Here is a 21,736-nt window from a genome sequence, read left to right on the forward strand (position 1 = left end):
TGGTTGTGAAAGTTGTATAAATTTTTGTGGGTGAAGGGAACAAGAGGTATCAAGCAATTAAGTGTAATAATTAAATGAATTGAAGCATGAAATCAGAAATTATGTAGGGGACAAGAGTGATCAAGCATGGCATGGGAATCCAAAGGGAATTCTATGTTGTTTTGCATGGCAATGAAGGCAAGTTGGGGTGACAAATTTTTGGGCTGAGTTCTTCATCTTTTGGACCATAATTCTTCACATTCTTGGCCTCTTTAGTTCTCAAATTCGTCCATCCACTTTGGCCCAAATATGTGACATGCATTCCAAGCTCCATTTTGCTCCAAAATGCATCTTCTTGCCTACTTTGTCCATAAAATCTGAAAACACACGAAAATGACTTTAAACATTAAAATAACTAAGGAAACACGACATAAATGCACAAGAACAAGCCAACTAAGTCGCATAAATATGCTCCTATCAAATTCCCCCACACTTAGCTTTTGCTAGTCCTCGAGCAAAACAAAGAGATAAAACGAAACAAAGTAAATAAAACACAACCTAAACCTTCCAACATTTGCCTCAGGGATTTCCAATGCACATGACATGTTAAAAATCATTATCCCCACATATTTGAGTCATCTTCACACTTAAGCACGTACTTAATCATAGTCACTACTTACTTGTTCACAATTAATCGATTAAAATAATGTTTTTGATGTAGTAACATGCCTTAGAGAAATCACTCAATTCTTTACAAGATATGCACTCAATTTTCACTCAGATTTTCTAACTACACACCATATACTAGTTATATGTGAGAAGATTGATGTAGATATGAAAACGAACGCTCACATATATGTATCACAAAGAAAGCAATTTCTGGAGTTAATAAGCATGTTTAGATATGATCTCATGAATGGAATGCTACTACTTAGATGCGAGAACCAATGACACCATATTCTCATATCAATTTCAAACTCCACATATTGAAACGCATGACACTCAAGATGAAGTTAAGGGTTGTAACGGGGCTTGGGGTGATGGCTAACAAATGAAGGATAAGGATAACAATTGTTCTTAAAGCAATAGCAAGTAAAGTAATGAAATTGAAACTTAGAATTCACTTAGATTGCAGAAATCAGCTTTTAGACACGAAGGGAAAATTCAAGCAATATTTAGGGCCGAATTCTATGTTTTGGACCCTTTCTTCAACAAGCAGCACTTTAAAACTCTTTTTCGCATATTTTTCAACTCCTTTTTTTTTTTTTCTCAACTCTTCTTTTCTTTTCAACAAGCATAATAACTCACGCTTCCCCCACACTTGTTTTCTGCCATACATTAATCAAAAGAAATTCAATTTGAATCATGCTTTACTATGCTTCAAGAACAAGGGTATGGATGGTCCTAAACTAGGCTAGGTAAGGATAATGTGGTTTAACAAAGAGTGTAGGCTATCAAAGCTCAATGGGGTTAACTTAAACATATAACGATATGGGATACATGGCAGTTTGGCTTTGGTGGTGGTAACTACACAACTTCATCTTGAATATGTTTTATGCAAATCAATAGCATGCTTTGAATGAAATAGGCATGAGTTCTAGCATTTGGAACTAAATGATGAAACGCCTTCTAAGTAATAACCAAGCAAAGAATAATGAGATCATGCAACGACTTTTAGAAAACAAGAATGCACAGATTTTAACTCTCCAAATAAACGTTTAAGCTCAAGTCTCACAAGGTTGTAGCGTTAGTTTGAGTTCTTTCCTTCAAGCATGTTACAAAAACTAATTTTTTCTTTTATGATTACATGTGATTTCATAAGTTATAACCACAACCACGCATAAATAAAGAGTAAATCAAACTTTCATCCATGTTTATAACTCTCTTTAACAGTCATGCAATTACAAACCGAATCCTCATCATTGTGTTGGAAGGTACCCTAAGACACAAATAAGCACACAAAAACAACTCTTTTTGGGATTTTCAAAACAATTTTTCAAATTTTTATGAATTTTCGGATTTTTATGTCAAAACACACTGAAACACTCCAAAAACAGCTTAAAAATACTTAAAACAACAAGGAACAACACTAGAAGTAATGGGTGATAAATTTCTACAAATTTCATGCAAAACAATGGTTACCCCCCCACAATTAAATCAAACATTGTCCTCAATGTTTCAAGCATATACTCACACCAAAAACAAGCAAATAAAAAACGACAAATAAACATGACAAATATGGCAAAGTAAAAACCAGACAGAGTAGAGTTTAAGAACGCAAATCTGGTTTTAGAGATAGTTGATCTTGTTGACTTTCCACAACTTTGATCTTGAACTGGTTTGGAATTCTGAGCAGGGAATATCAGAGTGCAGTCTGCATTCTTCTCTGCTTGTTTCTTCTGCACGGCGGGCAGGCACGAGGTAAAGGTGTTGGTCTGTTTCTTTCTTCAATCTTTCCAAGTGCCCACCTCTTGCTCTCTTTCTCCTTGTCCTTAGTTGAGGATGAATCAGCACGTTGTCTCCACATGCTTCGAGGTATCATCTTCACTTCCCTTATAAGTGAGAGACAAAGAGAAACCATAAGATGATGAGTACTCGAGAGCAAGAGCTGGCTGGAGAAAGGACAGGGAGAAAGGACAGGGAGAAAGCATGATATGAGATACTCTTACTCTCAACCCTTATGATATGAAATACTTGTGCTCTGGATGGGTTGTTTGCAGGGGTATCCCAAGGGATGAAAAATACAGAGTGACTCGAGAGGGTTTGTTGGAAAGCCATTTCAGAGAGGATGAAGGGTTAAGTGAGGCTGAAAGTTGGGTGAGACTGCTTCACTTTGAAGTTCAACATTTATAGAATTTTCTTAATGGCTGGGAAGGCATTGTTTCATTACTCGTGTCGGCAAGCCTGGGATAATTTAACAGTAGTTTTCACGTGCATTCTGCTTCTCCAAAAATTTTCGACAGATTGCGCGTGATTTACGCAACGCAGATGTGCAAATTGACAGATGCTGACACGTCTCGATAAAGCAGAGGCCTCTTTAATATCTGGAATTTACGCTTCAAGTTCTGAGCTTCGTTGAGGGCAGAGATTGCATGTGACAAGTGCTGACGAGGCTGAGAGAGACAGATGGTTGGAATCGGTGCTTCGACAGACTGCCCGTGATTTTCACAAAGCTGAGTTGCGTGTGATGGGTGCTGACGAGGCTGAGACAGTTGACACTCTTGGATATCTGGAATTGGTGGTTTGTGAGCACGCCCAGCTTTTGAGAAAGCTGGCGCCTCTTCTATCTCTGAATGACTTCTTCGATTTCTGAGCTCACCTCTTCAATCTCTGAAATCCCATCGCGTGCTGATTTTTATAGAAGTATGCAGGACGTTCAAAGCACTCTTGAATTTCTGTCTGTAAAAACTCTCGTTTTGCACTTTTACGATCTTGACTTGTCCGATCTCCTCTTTCTTTAACACCTCTGAAAAATGTCTGGTCCTTCCGACCGTCGTTTTGACTTGAACCTTGGTGAAGAAGCGGCCCCTCCTTCTCCAGACAACATATGGCGCTCGTCCCTCATATCCCCTACTGGTCCTCTCACCGTTGGGGATTCGGTGAGAAAAATGACATGACCGCTGCGGTGGTGGCCCAGAACCTTGTCACCCCCAGAGATAACAGATTGCTCGTTAGACGGTCTGATGAATTGGCGGTTAAGGAGTCTCTGGCTCTTAGCGTGCAGTGTGCGGGTTCTGTGTCCAACATGGCCCAACGCCTATTTGCTCGAACCCGTCACGTTGAATCGTTTGTGGCTGAAATACAGAGTCTCAAAGAGGAGATTAGAGGACTCAACCATGAAAATAAACAATTGCATAAGCTTGCACACAATTATGCCACAAACATGAAGAGGAAAATTGACCAGCTGCAGGAAACTGATGGTCAGATTTTACTTGATCACCGGAGGTTTGTGGGTTTGTTCCAACAGCATCTGCCTTCGTCTTCTGGGGCGGCACCGCGTAGTGAAGCTCCAACTGATCAACCTCCGATACCTCCTCTTTCAGTGGCCCCACCGACTGCTGAGACTCCGCCGACTACTGCAACTCCGCCGACTACTGCGACCTCTCCCAAGCAGCCTTTGTGAAGGCTCCATCTTGTATTATGCTATGTTTCTTTATTTCCCAGTTTGCTATTCATTTCCACGAAATTTAATGTTAAAATCCTTTGCATATTTGTTAATGTTTCAAAATAGAAAGTCACAACCAAAAATAATTAAACAAGTAATAAAATTGACAATCAAGCAGAATAAATGGGTTGCCTCCCTTAAAGCGCTTGCTTTAACGTCTTCCAGCCGGACGATGAACACCTTCACTTCTCCTTGGAACCCATGGCATGCAGTGGGATCTCCTCCACAACATGCTCCATAAAGTGCTCGTAGTATGGCTTCAAGCGATGTCCATTCACCTTGAATTCTTGCCCGGTTCTCAAGCTTTTAATTTGGACTGCACCATGCACAAAAAGATTAGTAACAACAAACGGGCCAACCCACTTGGAACGTAACTTACCAGGGAATAGACGAAGGCGGGAGTTGAACAACAACACTTTCTGCCCAATTTCGAAAGTCTTGCCTCGAAGCATCTTATCATGGAATGCCGTGGTCTTCTCTTTGTAAATTCTAGCATTCTCATAAGCTCCATGCCTTATCTCATCAAGTTCACTCAATTGAAGCTTTCGATGAATTCCGGCTTGGTCCACATTCAAATTGAAGGTCTTGATGGCCCAATGTGCTCTATGTTCTAATTCCACGGGAAGATGACATGGCTTGCCATACACAAGCCGAAAAGGAGACATACCAATAGGGGTTTTGTAAGCCGTTCGATACGCCCATAATGCATCATCCAACCGTAAGCTCCAATCTTTTCTATTTGGCCCAACGGTCTTCTCCAAAATCTGTTTGATCTCACGATTCGACACCTCGGCTTGGCCATTGGTTTGGGGGTGGTAAGGTGTGGAGACCTTATGCGTCACATGGTACTTCTTGAGTAATGCCTCAATGGTACGGTTGCAAAAATGAGACCCACCATCACTGATTAGCACCCTAGGCATCCCAAACCTAGAAAAGATATTAGTTTTCACAAAATCTGCCACAACTTTAGAATCGTTAGTTCGAGTGGCTTTCGCTTCCACCCACTTGGAAACATAATCAACGGCAAGTAATATGTAAGTGAAACCAAAAGATGAAGGAAAATGACCCATAAAATCGATACCCCAAACATCAAAGATTTCAACAACAAAGATGGGTACCTGCGGCATTTGATCTTTTTGGCCAATATTACCTGTCCTTTGGCATCGATCACATGTTAAACAAAAGGTTCTAGCATCTTTAAACAAAGTAGGCCAATAAAAACCACATTCAAGAACCTTAAAAGCTGTCCTTTGGGTGCCAAAGTGACCCCCACATGCATGTGTGACAAAAACTTAAAATTGAGTGAAAATCTGATTCATGCACACATCTTCTTATAATCTGATCTGAACAATATTTCCACAAGTATGGGTCATCCCAAACATACAATCTAGCATCCTTTTTAAGTTTATCACGTTGGAATTTGTTTAGGGTGCTAGGAACTTGTTTAGTCACCAAATAATTCACCAAATCTGCGTACCAAGGAGCACTTACCTGAACGGACAAGAGTTGTTCATCCGGAAATGTTTCAGAGATGGGAAGATCCTCTTCTTCACGCACCAACCTGCTTAGGTGGTCGGCAACAACATTATCACTCCCCTTCTTGTCCTTGATTTCGATGTCAAACTCTTGAAGTAGAAGCATCCAACGAATGAGTCTAGGTTTAGCTTCTTTCTTGGTGAACAAGTACTTCAAGGCTACATGGTCAGTGAAAACAATAACTTTAGTACCAATTAGATATGATCTAAATTTATCTAAAGCAAATACAACCGCCAAGAGTTCTTTTTCGGTTGTAGAATAATTCAACTGAGCATCATTCAAAGTGCGTGAAGCATAATAAATAACATGTGGCTGTTTATTCTTTCTTTGACACAAAACAGCTCCAAGTGCATAATCCGATGCATCACACATCAATTCAAAGGGAATAGACCAATCCGGGGGAGTTATGATGGGTGCCGTGGTGAGGAGGTCCTTAAGATGCTTGAATGCTTGCTCACACGCCTCGTTGAACTCGAAAGGCACTTCCTTTTGTAGGAGACGGCATAGGGGTTGTGCAATCTTGGAAAAATCCTTGATAAATCGTCTATAGAATCCTGCATGACCAAGGAAAGAACGAACCTCTCTCACCGAAGTGGGAGAGGGTAAGTAGCGTACAAGATCTATTTTAGACTTATCAACTTCAATTCCACGTTCAGAGATAATATGACCCAAAACAATACCTTGTTTAACCATAAAATGGCATTTCTCCCAATTTAACACAAGGTTTGTTTCAACACAACGTTTCAAGATTAAAGTGCGATTATCCAAGCAATTATCAAAGGAATTACCAAACACACTAAAATCATCCATGAATATCTCAATAATCCTCTCAACATAATCAGAAAAGATGCTAACCATACACCTTTGAAACGTGGCAGGAGCATTGCACAAACCGAATGGCATGCGTCGATATGCAAACGTTCCAAAGGGACAAGTAAAAGTGGTATTTTCTTGATCATCCGGGGCAATAACAATTTGATTATAACCGGAGTATCCATCAAGAAAGCAATAAAAGGAATGACCGGCTAACCTTTCTAGCATTTGATCTAGGAATGGCAATGGGAAGTGATCTTTCCTTGTGGTTGCATTTAGCTTCCTATAATCAATGCACACTCGCCAACCGGTTTGAATTCGGGTGGGCACAAGCTCATTCTCTGCATTCTCGACAACCGTCACTCCAGATTTCTTGGGCACACATTGGATAGGTGAAACCCAACGGCTATCGGAGATGGGATAAATCACCCCACAATCTAGAAGTTTGATTATCTCTTTTTTCACAACTTCCATCATCGGAGGGTTAAGACGGCGTTGAGCCTCTCTAGTTGGTTTGGCCCCCTCCTCAAGAAATATGTGATGCATACAAGTCGTAGGGCTTATACCTTTAATATCGGCCAATGTCCAACCTAGGGAAGATTTGAACTCCTTCAAAACTCGAACTAGTTTCTCCTCTTCTTGTGCCGTGAGGGATGAGGAGATGATGGCAGGTAGTGTCTCGTTTTCCCCCAAAAAGATGTACTTCAAATGGCTTGGTAGGGGTTTGAGATCAAGTATGGGTGCCTGAACGATGGATGGAAGCAACTTGTTAGTCGAAATTGGAATGGAATCAAAGTTAGGAGACTTACCACCATGCTTAGGTAGTGACTCAAGGGCAGCAACCAACTCAAAAATTTCATCACTAGGAGGCATGACATGGCCTAGTCCATGTATGCCGTGGGTTACACTAGAATCTGCCCCCTTGGTTGTGAGTTCCATTCCTCGTGTAATGACTTTTTCAAGCGCATCGTCATTCAAATCTTCAAGATATCCCTACGCCAAAGAGTCAATTATATCAATAGAGAAACATGAATGGTCCTCACTAGGGTACTTAATGGAATCAGAAAGATTAAAATTAACAACTTCCCCATCAAATTCCATGGACAACGTTCCACTATACACGTCAATCTTCGTCCAGGCCGTCTTCATGAATGGCCTTCCAAGGAGGATGGGAAATGAAGACGCATGATCCGATTCATCCATTTCGAGCACTGATGCGAGAATTACTTGACACACAAATTAAACCCTCTTTTTGACAATTGTAGTATAGATGTAAGTAGGGTATCGTTCTAGGCCGGGGATTAGGAGGGATTGCTAATCTATTCTAAATTAATTTTAAAATATTAAACAAGACTCAAGGACACAAAACTAGGCTAAAAATTCTAATAACTCGAAACACTCTTAAAATGACTCAAAATAATGGAAACACTCAATTTAAACACTAGGAACTGAAATGGACGGAAATTAAATTAAAAGACTAACAATAAAGAAAACTAACTAAATAATATAATTTAATAATGGATGGGTGTTTGGTTTTGATGAAAAGTAAATTAAACTTAATTAAATTACAGAATTGACAAAAACATAAAATTAAGGTAAAATGATAAATGACGGACTAGCTAGAGGGTTTTTCTCCACACATGACACATATGCAACCTAAATTGATTTTCAGTTGTTCTTTCAATAAATTGTAAATCTCAACGCCCCAAATTAACCGTGAATTGCACTAATTAACCCTCAGTTTTTCCACAAGTTATTGGGTTGGATGATTGCATACGACAACCCAAAACATTCCCTACAAGTTCCCTACATGAATTGCATAATAGAGATACAAGCAAGAATCATTAAGTTCTATGAAAAACATAAGCATTGACGAGGCACTCGTTACTATGATTTGCATGAAACTTATGCCAAGAATTTACTTAACGTGATTGTGACTAGCAACCTTTACTACTTGTGAATATAAGTTCATAACGATTAGGTGAAATTCACTTATATTCTAGCATCAAATTCATGCATGAAAATTAAGCGTGCACTCTTAATCGACATACACAAATTAGTTATCAATCAAGCAGTTAAGCAAATTAAATCACAACTCAGAAATCACAACTGAAGGTAATCAATTCATATTACAAATATATTCATGGCTTTGAATTAACCTCTAGCCAAAATAAGTTTAATTACACATTATTGAAACAGAAATAAAATAGAAGTTTGGAAAGATTAAACCGAAAGAGGATCTGCTGCGTTCGTGCCCATGCTTGCCCTCTCCCTCGCTGACTTGCTTTCTGTTTATCACCTGGACTGCACTGCCTCACTTCTCTCACTACCGCTGCCCAATGGCAGCCCTCGTGTTCTCTGTCCGTGCTCACAGCTGCCAAATGGCAGCTGTTCCTCTTCAGCCTTATTTCCTCGCCTCTCACTCCCGCGTCTTTTCTGCGCCTCCTGCTCTCTCTGCGAGCTGCCCAAAGGCAGCCCTTTCCGAGTTTAATTCTCTGCGAGCTGCCCAAAGGCAGCGCCTCTTCCGTCCACCAATCCCCCCCCTTTCCTGCCCATTTCTTTTATATATTTCTTGTTCCATCCGCACCTCCTCGTTCAGCCTTCCACCTATCTTTTTATTCCATTCTTCTCTCGCTGCCAGCCTCTTCTGCTTATCTTCTCGGCTGACCCCCACTGCTCTCTTTCTTTATTCTTTTCTTCACCTCCAGCTGCAACACAGCTTCCACACTTCTTTCCCTTGGATTCTCGCTGTCTTTCCTTTTATTTTCATTTATTTTCTAGCAGCCCCACATAGCAGAAAAATAAGTTCTTTCGATCATGTTACTCTTACAAACACAAAATATCAAAAGTATCATAAATACTTAAAGCTTCCAACTAAATTAGACAAGAAAAGAAAAAGGATGAAATATATAGTTTAAATATTGGTTTATCATTTAGCGTCACAATGGGTTAGCAATATTGTAATTTAAATTTGCTTTTGACGAATTTATTACATAAAATTTCACTTGTTCTATTTTTATTTTCTTTGCATAACAAATCCTATAAATACAAAAATAACGTAAATAGCTCAAAAATATAAGGAACTAACTAAGAAAAGACGAATGAATTCGAAGTAAAAATATATATAAATATGATCCGATCAAATACCCCCATACTTAGCTTTTGCTAGTCCTCGAGCAAAACAAAGAAAACATGAAAAAGTACTAACATGAAAAACATTAGTTTCCCCCTATGTGACCCTCATAGAATTTCATTCGAGAAAACAAATCGTCAAGAACCATAGCTAGCACCAAACAAACTAATCCAAGTTCATCTTCCTTATTCAAATATTAGCAGTAATCTTTGAATCATCCTTGAAGTGTAGTGTGTGAGATAGCCATGCTAATGCAATTTCAAGTTTTTATTTTTAAAATCATCATATGCAAACTAGCGACCTTCTCACTAGATATGCACTCAATCACACATGTGTTTAGTTTTAATGTGTTTCGCTCAAAGAATCAAATGTGAAATTTCTACCATAAGCTTGCATAAAGATCACTTCTCCACAGTCATAATTGCAAAACTTAAATCAAGAGGACTTTTATTGGATGTAATGAGGCTTAGGGATAGGGTTATTGAAATGAAAGAATAGGAAAACACAAGTTCCAAGCTACATTGCAAGCAATTCTTTTGTTTAGATTTATAAGAACTCAATCTTTCCAGCGATTCTTCTAGCACCTCCAACCACACCCTTAAACTGAAACTTTAAAAACTTTTTATTTCATTTGTATACAATCTTTCTTTTTCTTTTTCTTTTCTTCTCTTTTCTCTTTTTTTTTTTTTTTTTTCTTAAATACAAACATGAAATACCCCCACACTTATTCTTTTGCCAAACACCTTCAAAGTACTTCACAAACATTTCTCATAAGACAATCTCACATTGCTCACTAGCTTGCTTGGAAAGGGTAAGGAAAAATGTTTCAGGTATAAGGGTAGACATATCTGGTGATAAGAAATAAAAGGCTCAACATACACGGCTCAAATTGGCAATCTAATGATATCATTTTTTCTTTGGGAAACATGGTTATTTGGGCCATAGTGGTAAATCTAATGCCTCTATCATTTCCAAGTTCATGCAATCAATGACAAACATTTCGAAAGATCGTTACGCAAGTTCTAGAGATGTATCTCACATAAGTTCATCACACATGAAAGAATAGGAGTGTATGAAAAATGCACACACTTTCAATAGGCTCAAAAACTCACATAGGATATATATGGTCACTAAATTCACATATGAAGCTTTAATTCATACTTTAGTTTCACATCAACAAGGCTATGTGCATTTGGTTTTTCAAAGATGATCAAACATGTACAAAACTAACAAGAGAATTAGGAATTTCACAAAACACATGTTAACTAAGTTCTTGATAATCATGATTCAAATTTTATCCAATTATATCGTTGGGTCGGGAAACTAACAAAAATCTAATTCAAAACAATAAGGGAAACAAGACAATATTTTTGGATTTTTAAATTTTCCGATTTTTTTTTTTTTTTTAATTTTTAAATTTTTTTTTTTTTTTTTTTTTTAAGAAAACAAAACTAATTAAGAAAACAAAAAACAACAACATAGAAACAAATGAAACCAGTTCGTAGTCGAAGGTACAAAAAAATTTTAATTTGGTCATTTTTTATACTCTTTACCCCCAAACTTAAACCGGACATTGTCCCCAATGTCAGAAAACACTATAATGCAAATAAAAATAAAATAAATAAATAATAAGAAACAAAATAACACAATGGGACTGAAAACTTCCCTAATTTGCAGTAAAATCAAGCGATGACCCCAAGCTAAAATTCTGCAATCAACTTCAAGGGTGGAAAGAACCAAAAGTTCCTGCAAAGAAAAGAAATAATTCAGTTAAGTAATGCAAGAAAATTGTAAAAAAAATGCAAACGAAAAATTGAAAATCACAATAAAAGACAATGCATAGAACTAATAAGTGATCATTGGTCGTGCTTGTTGACTTTCCACAGCTTTGATCTCGAACTGATTTGGAATTCTGAGCGAGAATTGCACAGTCTGCATTCTTCTCTGCTTGTTTCCTCTGCACGGCGGGCAGGCACAAGGTAGAGGTGTTGGTCTGTTTCTTTCTTCAATCTTTCCAAGTGCCCACCTCTTGCTTTCTTTCTCCTTGTCCCTAGCTGAATTGTCTCCACATGCTTCGAGGTATCATTTTCACCTCCCTTACTTGTCCCCCAAGTAGATGTGGTAGACAAAACGGAAGCATAAGATGAAGAAGATGAGTACTCGAGAGCAAGGCTAGGTAAGCAATCAGGAAGGGGTTCCAGGCAGTTGGCTCCAGATTGGAAGATTGATACCAAGTGCTGGCTGATTGCTCTCTTTCTCCTTGTCGTAAAACAAAGACAAGGAGAAGGACAGGGAGAAAGCATGATATGAGATACTCTTGCTTTCAACCTTTATGATATGAAATACTTTTGCTTTGAATGGGTTGTTCGCAGGAGTATCCCAAGGAATGAGGAACACTGAGTAACTTAGGAGGATTCTTTGGGAATGCATTCTCGGAGATGAAGAAGTGTTGAGAGGGTGTGCCTTTGCTGTGAAAGACGAAGGTAGATACTTATGGGACTTTTCTTCACAACCGGAACTATTCTCTCACTCATTGTCGGCAGCCGGTGGATGGATGAATAGTATAAATTACGCGCTTTCTGACAAAGCTGCCCGTAATTTCCGCAAAGCTGCCAGTTGCATGTGACGAGTGACAACACGTCTGGACAAATTGATCTTGCGAAATCCGGGGTTCGGCTCGTGGTTTCTGAGCAAGCTCAGCTTTTGAGAATTGCAACGCCTCTTTTGAGAAAAGAATTCGGCTTTTGAGAAAGGAAACTCCTCTTTTGAGAAAAGAATCAGGCGTTTGAGAAAGGAGCCCCGACTCTTCGATTTGCGAGAGGACGCTTCAACAATTTCTGAGGAGCGCCTCTTTGATTTCTTCTTTTTATAGAGGTGTTAATTTTGTTCCACAACACACTTGAGCTCCCTCTTGTAAACACTCCCTTCTTGCACTTGTTTAATCTTGATCATTCCGACTCTCTTCTTTCTTCACCACCTCTGAAAAATGTCTGGCCCTTCTGATCGTCGTTTTGACTTGAACATTGGTGAAGAGGCAGCTCCGCCTTCACCAGACAACATATGGCGCCCATCCTTCATATCTCCTACTGGTCCTCTTACCGTGGGGGATTCGGTGATGAAAAATGACATGACCGCTGCGGTGGTGGCCCGGAACCTTGTCACCCCCAGAGATAACAGACTGCTTGCTAGACGGTCTGATGAATTGGCGGTTAAGGAGTCTCTGGCTCTTAGCGTGCAGTGTGCGGGTTCTGTATCCAACATGGCCCAACGCCTATTTGCTCGAACCCGTCACGTTGAATCGTTGGTGGCTGAAATACAGAGTCTCAAAGAGGAGATTAGAGGACTCAAGCATGAAAATAAACAATTGCACAAGCTTGCACACAATTATGCCACAAACATGAAGAGGAAAATTGACCAGCTGCAAGACACTGATGGTCAAATTTTACTTGATCATCGGAGGTTTGTGGGTTTGTTCCAACCGCATCTTCCTTCGTCTTCTGGGGCAGCACCGCGTAATGAAGCTCCAACTGATCAACCTCCGATACCTCCTCCTTCCGTGGCCCCGCCGACTGCTGAAGCTCCGCCAACTACTGAAGCACCACCTGACCAATGAATGCTATTAGTTTACACATCATTGTAAAAAAATGTTTATTTCTATTTTTTTTTTTTTTTTTTTTTTTTTTTGTTTTTTGTTTTTTTTTGTTTTTTTTTAAATCAATGTAAAATATGTAAATCAATGTCAAAAAGACTTTGGTTAACCTTCCCCAACACTTAAACTAAATAACACAAACTCACAGAAATCAACCAAATAACACAACTAACTAAACAAAACAAAATGAAAGCAGTAAAGATAAGGGTGTAAGAATTCAAATCTGATTTGGTTAGCGATTCCAAAGTCTCCCTTCGTTGAATGCTTGGGTTGCCTCCCAAGAAGCGCTTGATTTAACGTCTTTAGCCGGACGAATCTTTCCTTTAACCTCCCCTCGGCTCCAAAGCATGGAATTTATCTTTTAATGGGAGGTGATACTTGAAATGATTCGGCAATGGTTTAAATTCAAGAGTGGGTGCCTGAATCATCAAAATAAGAAACATGTTAGTATAAATTAAAATTAAAATTGGAGAAGATGGCTTATTTTCTTTTTCCGACACAAACTCAATGACAAACACCACATCTGTGAACATTTCCGGGACTTTGAACTTGGCCAGGTTTACTATGATGGTTGTGGTTTGTCCCGTGTCATCAAACTCAACTGCTTTGGGCTTGATTGTCTCATGCACAGCCCCTTGGATGAATTCTTGATCTGCTTCAACCACTTCATTCTCTTGAATCCCTTTTCTTGGTGTGCAAGGTTCTTCGAACGTTTCAATACCATCGGGAACTTGTTTTGGTGCACCAAGAATTGGGATATCACTTTGCACCTTTGGAAGAGCTTCCACAATGTCTTTTTCACTCTCTTTGATATTTGGAATAAAAAACCTGCAAGGACAAAGGACATTCGGAGGAATAATGTTAGAATGAAGTGAATTTAGAACTTCCTCACCTGAGTTGGATGACATAGGGATTTGAGGAGCTTGCAGCAAGAATTCTTCTAAACTGCCCAGGTCGTCCTCCTCCTCTTCTGCTTGCAGCAGCAATTCATCCATGTTCGGGCTGTGTTTGGATGGTTCTGGGACAGCTTCATCCTTCATGTCACCTTCCAAAGTGATGGCTTCATCGATTTCACTTTCTGCTTTTGAATTTGCAATGTTTGAGTTGGAAAGTTCACTTTGATCTCGAATCTGTGCCATGAATTCCACAATTTGCCCAACTTGCATCTCCAATTCGTCCACTCTTTTGACTCGGTCTTGCATCTCCTGGTTTTGATTTTCTACTCCCTGATTCAAAGAGGTGAGTAACTTATTAAGTGTATCATTATCCAAGGATGTACCTGAATTGAATTGGGTTGATTGTTGTGGTGGCTGTGACGGTTCATATGGCCACTGATAGAACTCTTCCGATGGCGGCAATTGTTCTTCTTTTCGTAAACCCTGCGCCACAGAAATTAGTCCTTCCAGAATTTCATTATAATTCATGGGCATATTTTGATTTGATTGGAATTGTTGTGGGGAATGTTGTGGTGGCTGCATAGGTCTTGAATAGAACTCGTCTTGCTGCCAATATCCACCTTGTTGAGGTTCATCCCACATATAATCTGAATTACCTCTCCAATCTGAATTGTAAGCGTTGGAAAATATGTTGCCCCTTGATTGGTTATGGCCTTGATATCCCCAAACATCTTCATTTGCATAAAATTGAGGACTTTGATAACCTTGCCCATAGGGCACATCAAATGTAGGGACACTTGGCATTGTGGTCCGTTCGGCATTATGAGTTAATTGAGCAGTGAGCTGTGCCAATTGAGCTTGAATGGTCGCAAGTGCCATGTCTCGCTCCATTTGTACCTAAAATCAAAGAAAGAAAAATAAATCAAATATCAAAAGTAAAATACACAAACACCAATATAAACATAAACAAAAACAAAAATAAAGGGATTAGCAAAGTTGCTAATCCCCGGCAACGGCGCCAAAATTTGATGCGAGAATTACTTGACACACAAATTAAACCCTCTTTTTGACAATTGTAGTATAGATGTAAGTAGGGTATCGTTCTAGGCCGGGGATTAGGAGGGATTGCTAATCTATTCTAAATTAATTTAAAAATATTAAACAAGACTCAAGGACACAAAACTAGGCTAAAAATTCTAATAACTCGAAACACTCTTAAAATGACTCAAAATAATGGAAACACTCAATTTAAACACTAGGAACTGAAATGGACGGAAATTAAATTAAAAGACTAACAATAAAGAAAACTAACTAAATAATATAATTTAATAATGGATGGGTGTTTGGTTTTGATGAAAAGTAAATTAAACTTAATTAAATTACAGAATTGACAAAAACATAAAATTAAGGTAAAATGATAAATGACGGACTAGCTAGAGGGTTTTTCTCCACACATGACACATATGCAACCTAAATTGATTTTCAGTTGTTCTTTCAATAAATTGTAAATCTCAACGCCCCAAATTAACCGTGAATTGCACTAATTAACCCTCAGTTTTTCCACAAGTTATTGGGTTGGATGATTGCATACGACAACCCAAAACATTCCCTACAAGTTCCCTACATGAATTGCATAATAGAGATACAAGCAAGAATCATTAAGTTCTATGAAAAACATAAGCATTGACGAGGCACTCGTTACTATGATTTGCATGAAACTTATGCCAAGAATTTACTTAACGTGATTGTGACTAGCAACCTTTACTACTTGTGAATATAAGTTCATAACGATTAGGTGAAATTCACTTATATTCTAGCATCAAATTCATGCATGAAAATTAAGCGTGCACTCTTAATCGACATACACAAATTAGTTATCAATCAAGCAGTTAAGCAAATTAAATCACAACTCAGAAATCACAACTGAAGGTAATCAATTCATATTACAAATATATGCATGGCTTTGAATTAACCTCTAGCCAAAATAAGTTTAATTACACATTATTGAAACAGAAATAAAATAGAAGTTTGGAAAGATTAAACCGAAAGAGGATCTGCTGCGTTCGTGCCCATGCTTGCCCTCTCCCTCGCTGACTTGCTTTCTGTTTATCACCTGGACTGCACTGCCTCACTTCTCTCACTACCGCTGCCCAATGGCAGCCCTCGTGTTCTCTGTCCGTGCTCACAGCTGCCAAATGGCAGCTGTTCCTCTTCAGCCTTATTTCCTCGCCTCTCACTCCCGCGTCTTTTCTGCGCCTCCTGCTCTCTCTGCGAGCTGCCCAAAGGCAGCCCTTTCCGAGTTTAATTCTCTGCGAGCTGCCCAAAGGCAGCGCCTCTTCCGTCCACCAATCCCCCCCCTTTCCTGCCCATTTCTTTTATATATTTCTTGTTCCATCCGCACCTCCTCGTTCAGCCTTCCACCTATCTTTTTATTCCATTCTTCTCTCGCTGCCAGCCTCTTCTGCTTATCTTCTCGGCTGACCCCCACTGCTCTCTTTCTTTATTCTTTTCTTCACCTCCAGCTGCAACACAGCTTCCACACTTCTTTCCCTTGGATTCTCGCTGTCTTTCCTTTTATTTTCATTTATTTTCTAGCAGCCCCACATAGCAGAAAAATAAGTTCTTTCGATCATGTTACTCTTACAAACACAAAATATCAAAAGTATCATAAATACTTAAAGCTTCCAACTAAATTAGACAAGAAAAGAAAAAGGATGAAATATATAGTTTAAATATTGGTTTATCATTTAGCGTCACAATGGGTTAGCAATATTGTAATTTAAATTTGCTTTTGACGAATTTATTACATAAAATTTCACTTGTTCTATTTTTATTTTCTTTGCATAACAAATCCTATAAATACAAAAATAACGTAAATAGCTCAAAAATATAAGGAACTAACTAAGAAAAGACGAATGAATTCGAAGTAAAAATATATATAAATATGATCCGATCAAGCACATAAAAATCTGCTGGAAAGACTAAATGATCAACCTGCACCAAAACGTCTTCCAACACTCATTTTGGATAAGCGTTAGATCTATCGGCCAATTGTATGATTACACCATCATGTTTCAACTCACCTAAGTTCATAGATACATAAATGGAGTATGGCATAACATTTATAGAGGCTCCTAAATCTAGCATGGCAGATTTGAAACGAGTGTTACCAATGACGCACGGAATTGTAAAGCTACCCGGATCTTTGCATTTGGGGGGTAGTTTGCGTTGCAAGATGGCGGAGACATTCTCACCTACCTTTACCACTTCCTTAGTCGCCATCCTCTTCTTAGTGGTGCACAACTCCTTCAAAAACTTGGCGTACCTTGGGACTTGCTTGATTGCATCCAACAAAGGTATGTTTACTTGAACTTTCCTAAATGTCTCAAGGATGTCCTTTTCAGCTTCCTCCTTCTTTGTTTGCATAAACCTACTAGGAAAAGGAGCATTCGAAGGAAAAACATTAGTAGGAACCGAATTTGACACATTCTTACCTTTATTGGCCGATTTGGACAGATTTGGGACATTAGAAACTTGCGGCAAAGGTGCTCCCACCTTTGCCGTGAGTGGGCTTGCTTCCTCCTCTTCAAATTGAAGTTTTTCATCCTCTTTGTGACCTGTTTTTGATGAAGAACCTGCCCCGATCTCTTTTCCACTTCTCAAGAGTATGGCCTTTGCACTTTCAAAGCCTCCCTTCGGGTTTGGAATGGTAGAACTAGGAAGCCTTCCTTGGTCTCTAATCTGCCCAACAACCTCGGCAATCTGCCCCATTTGTTTCTCTAGTTGGTCCACTCTTTTATTTTGATTTTCCTGCCCATTAGTCAAAGTGGTTAGTAACTTAACAAGTGTATCATTATCCAAAGCATTACCTGAAGTATTTGGGGCAGATTGTGGTTGGACTTGAGGGGGTGCGTATGGTTTGTTGTAGAAGCCCGGGGGTTGTTGCCTAAAGCCTCCTTGTGGTTGGGCTTGTTGTGGCTCTCTCCATTTGAAGTTTGAATGGTCTCTCCACCCCGAATTATACGTGTTGGAATATGGATCATGTCTTGGCTGATTTTGGCTTTGAAACCCAATGGCATTAGCGCTCTCCCATCCACCATTCTCAATGAGTTGAGGACACTTTTCGGATGCATGTCCTTGGATAGAACATACGCCACACACCATGGGTCCTTGAATCTTCATTCCCTCGGCCATCTGTGAAACAAGAGAAGTAAGATTAGCTAACTGAGATTGAATATTGGAAGTGGAACTTACCTCATGCACTTGTTGCCGTGGGGGTCCTCTTTGGCCTACACCTTCGTATTGTTGAGCGTTCAACGCTCGATTAGCAATCAAGATTTTTACAGCCATGGGCGTTTTGTCTACCAATGCTCCACCCGCCGAGGCATCGAGCATTTGACGTTCTAGTGGTATGAGCCCTTCGTAGAAGTATTGCAAAAGCAATTCCTCCTTCATCTGATGTTGTGGACAAGAAGCAACAAGTGATTTAAATCGTTCATAATATGTAGGAAAAGACTCACCTTCATCTTGTTGAATTCCACTTATTTTTATACGAAGAAGAATGATGCGAGAAGTTGGGAAAAACTTCTCCAGAAACGCCCTCTTCATACTCTCCCAAGATGTAACTGTACCGGGAGCCAACTCGTATAACCAATCCTTGGCTTTGTCCATTAAAGAGAATGGAAAAGCCTTCATCTTTAAAATACTTCCGTCAACGGTAATCGGAGTCATACTTGAGCACACCACTTCAAATTCTTTCAAATGTTTGTTCGGATCCTCCATGGACAGCCCATGGAACTTTGGAATGTGGTGGAGCAAACTTGACTTTAACTCGAACTCTTCAATTTTACCTTGAGCAGCCATGGGATATTGGATACACAATGGTGCGGCATTATCCAAACCCGAGGCGGCAAGCTCCTTGAGCGTACGGTTGTCCATGGCTATATCTTGCTCTTCTCCACCCACTTGTGCCGTGGCCTTCTCTTCAACCTCAACTTCTTGCTCTTCTAATTCAGGCTCGGGACTAGGAGGATTAGACTCTTACAATTTCTTTTTCCTTCTCAAAGTCCTCTCAAAATCACCGTCAAAGTCGGAGATATGCTCACGAACAGGTTGTGAGCTACGGGTCATAAACTAGTACCTAAAAACAAAGAAAACAAAACAAATCAGCAACTTAAACAGAAACTTAAACAAAATACAATAATTCGAAAGAAAACAATCCAAGAGATTAGCAAAGTTGCTAATCCCCGGCAACGGCACCAAAAATTTGATGCGAAATATATAAACACACAAAATTAAACCCTCTTTTTATCAATTGTAGTAAAGTATGTAAGTAGGGATCGTTCTAGGCCGGGGATTAGGAGGGATTGCTAAATCACTTGGAAACTGACTTGAAAACGTAAAAACAAAGTTTAAAACACTAACTAGACTCAAAGAATGCAAAACTATACTTTAAAACACTAAAACAAACCAAAAGACTCAAAACAGCCCCTAAACACTCAAAACTACCTTAAACACACAATCTGGGCAGTTTTGGGACTCTAACACAAACTTGGACGAATTTTGGTTTTCTAATGAACTAAAACACTTAAAAACATAATCTAAGACAAGTTCTAATTAATATGACTCAAAGAAATAAGATGGGGTTGATTTTGGACGAAAATAATTAAATTAAGACAAGAACAAAGTAAACAAATTCTTAGACAAATTTAAGTGAATCAAAACAGATTGTAAAATGAATTTGAATGAAACTTATGGATGGAAGGCTAGCTAGGAGGTTCTTCTCTACACATGTCACACTTGCATACAAAACGATTTCCAGTTGCTTTTCGATAAGCTATGAATACTCAACGCCCCAAATTAACCGTGAATTGCACTAATTAACCCTCAGTTTTTCCACAGGTTATTGGGTTGGATGATTGCATATGACAACCCAAAACATTCCCTACAAGTTCCCTACATGAATTGCATAATAGAGATACAAGCAAGAATCATTAAGTTCTATGAAAAACATAAGCATTGACGAGGCACTCGTTACTATGATTTGCATGAAACTTATGCCAAGAATTTACTTAACGTGATTGTGACTAGCAACCTTCACTACTTGTGAATATAAGTTCATAACGATTAGGTGAAACTCCCTTATATTCTAGCGTTAAATTCATGCATGAAAATTAAGCGTGCACTCTCAACCAACATACACAAATCATTTTTTATACGATCGGATAAGTAAATTGAATTCACAACTTATGAATCACAACTGGATGTAATCAAATCATATTGCAAGTATGAACATGGTTTCGAATCACCCCCTAACTAAGAGGGGTTTAGTTCCTCATACTCACAAAGCAAAGATACATAAAATTAGACATTAAAATCAAAGGAAAGAAAACACCTAAAATGCTCCAACTTGGGGAGCAAGTGCATCCAAGAATTCTCCTTTGCTTGCTTGCGGCAGATTGCTTTGTGGACGGGTTTTTGGGTAGTTTTATGATGTAGAATGGATGGGGAATGGTATGGAAAGGTTTAGGGTAAGTGTGGATGAGTGTTTGAGGGTTGGAGGGTGGTGGAGAACTAGGCAAAGAGGGTGGAAGAAGGTGGAGTGGCTGTTATGTTTTCTAGGCACTAGAATGGTGTTTTTGGGGTGTTTTGCTACCTAGGGTGAGTATGGACGAATTTCTGTGATGAATGGTGAATATGAGAGTGTGAACCCTTTGCCAAGGGGTGTAAACATGTATATATAGGCCCCAAAAACCTTAGAGAATCAGGTTAGGCTAGGGAGAATGCAAGGCAAAGAGTGTATGTGGTGTGCAATGGTCCAAGGGTGAAAATGAAGTGATGATGCAAAGTGTGAAGGGTAAAATGGAGTGGTCTTGTAGCTAGGGAGCATGAATGATTGTGTACATTGCATAGAGATGGAAATGGAGGTGAAAATGTGTCAATAAATGGGTCAAAGGTGCAGCAACATGTGGTACACAAGGCATGGGATTCCAAATGTGAATGATGGAGCATCAATTGGTGCATGTTATGGTTGTGAAAGTTATATAAATTTTTGTGGGTGAAGGGAACAAGAGGTATCAAGCAATTAAGTGTAATAATTAAATGAATTGAAGCATGAAATCAGAAATTATGTAGGGGACAAGAGTGATCAAGCATGGCATGGGAATCCAAAGGGAATTCTATGTTGTTTTGCATGGCAATGAAGGCAAGTTGGGGTGACAAATTTTTGGGCTGAGTTCTTCATCTTTTGGACCATAATTCTTCACATTCTTGGCCTCTTTAGTTCTCAAATTCGTCCATCCACTTTGGCCCAAATATGTGACATGCATTCCAAGCTCCATTTTGCTCCAAAATGCATCTTCTTGCCTACTTTGTCCATAAAATCTGAAAACACACGAAAATGACTTTAAACATTAAAATAACTAAGGAAACACGACATAAATGCACAAGAACAAGCCAACTAAGTCGCATAAATATGCTCCTATCAGGTGCCTCTTCAATTTTTTAGCAAACAATCTTGTTGGGAGTGTTTTCTCGAATGTGAGTAAAGGTTGGGCATTTTTGCC

At 39.1% G+C, this 21,736-nt stretch overlaps 1 protein-coding gene across 1 annotated transcript; it reads right to left on the reverse strand.

The window, feature by feature from the left end:
• Window positions 1-13,273: 13,273 nt before the first annotated feature.
• LOC126621490 (uncharacterized) lies at window positions 13,274-14,781 on the reverse strand. Its single transcript, XM_050289992.1, has 2 exons — window positions 14,168-14,781; window positions 13,274-14,103 (listed from the first exon to the last, which is right to left on the reverse strand). The coding sequence occupies exons 1-2, from the start codon at window positions 14,751-14,753 to the stop codon at window positions 13,838-13,840; spliced, it is 852 nt and encodes a 283-aa protein (XP_050145949.1). The 5' UTR covers window positions 14,754-14,781; the 3' UTR covers window positions 13,274-13,837.
• Between the last annotated feature and the right edge of the window lie 6,955 nt (window positions 14,782-21,736).

Source organism: Malus sylvestris, chromosome 5 (genome assembly GCF_916048215.2).
Source record: "Malus sylvestris chromosome 5, drMalSylv7.2, whole genome shotgun sequence".
Taxonomy (NCBI): Eukaryota; Viridiplantae; Streptophyta; class Magnoliopsida; order Rosales; family Rosaceae; genus Malus; species Malus sylvestris.

Coding starts and splice junctions, on each gene's coding strand:
- LOC126621490 (XM_050289992.1), bottom strand. CDS start 14,753: ATGCAGCCACCACAACATTCCCCACAACAATTCCAATCAAATCAAAAT. Junction 14,104..14,167: donor CCCTATGTCATCCAACTCAG/GTGAGGAAGTTC, acceptor TTGTCCTTGCAG/GTTTTTTATTCCAAATATCA.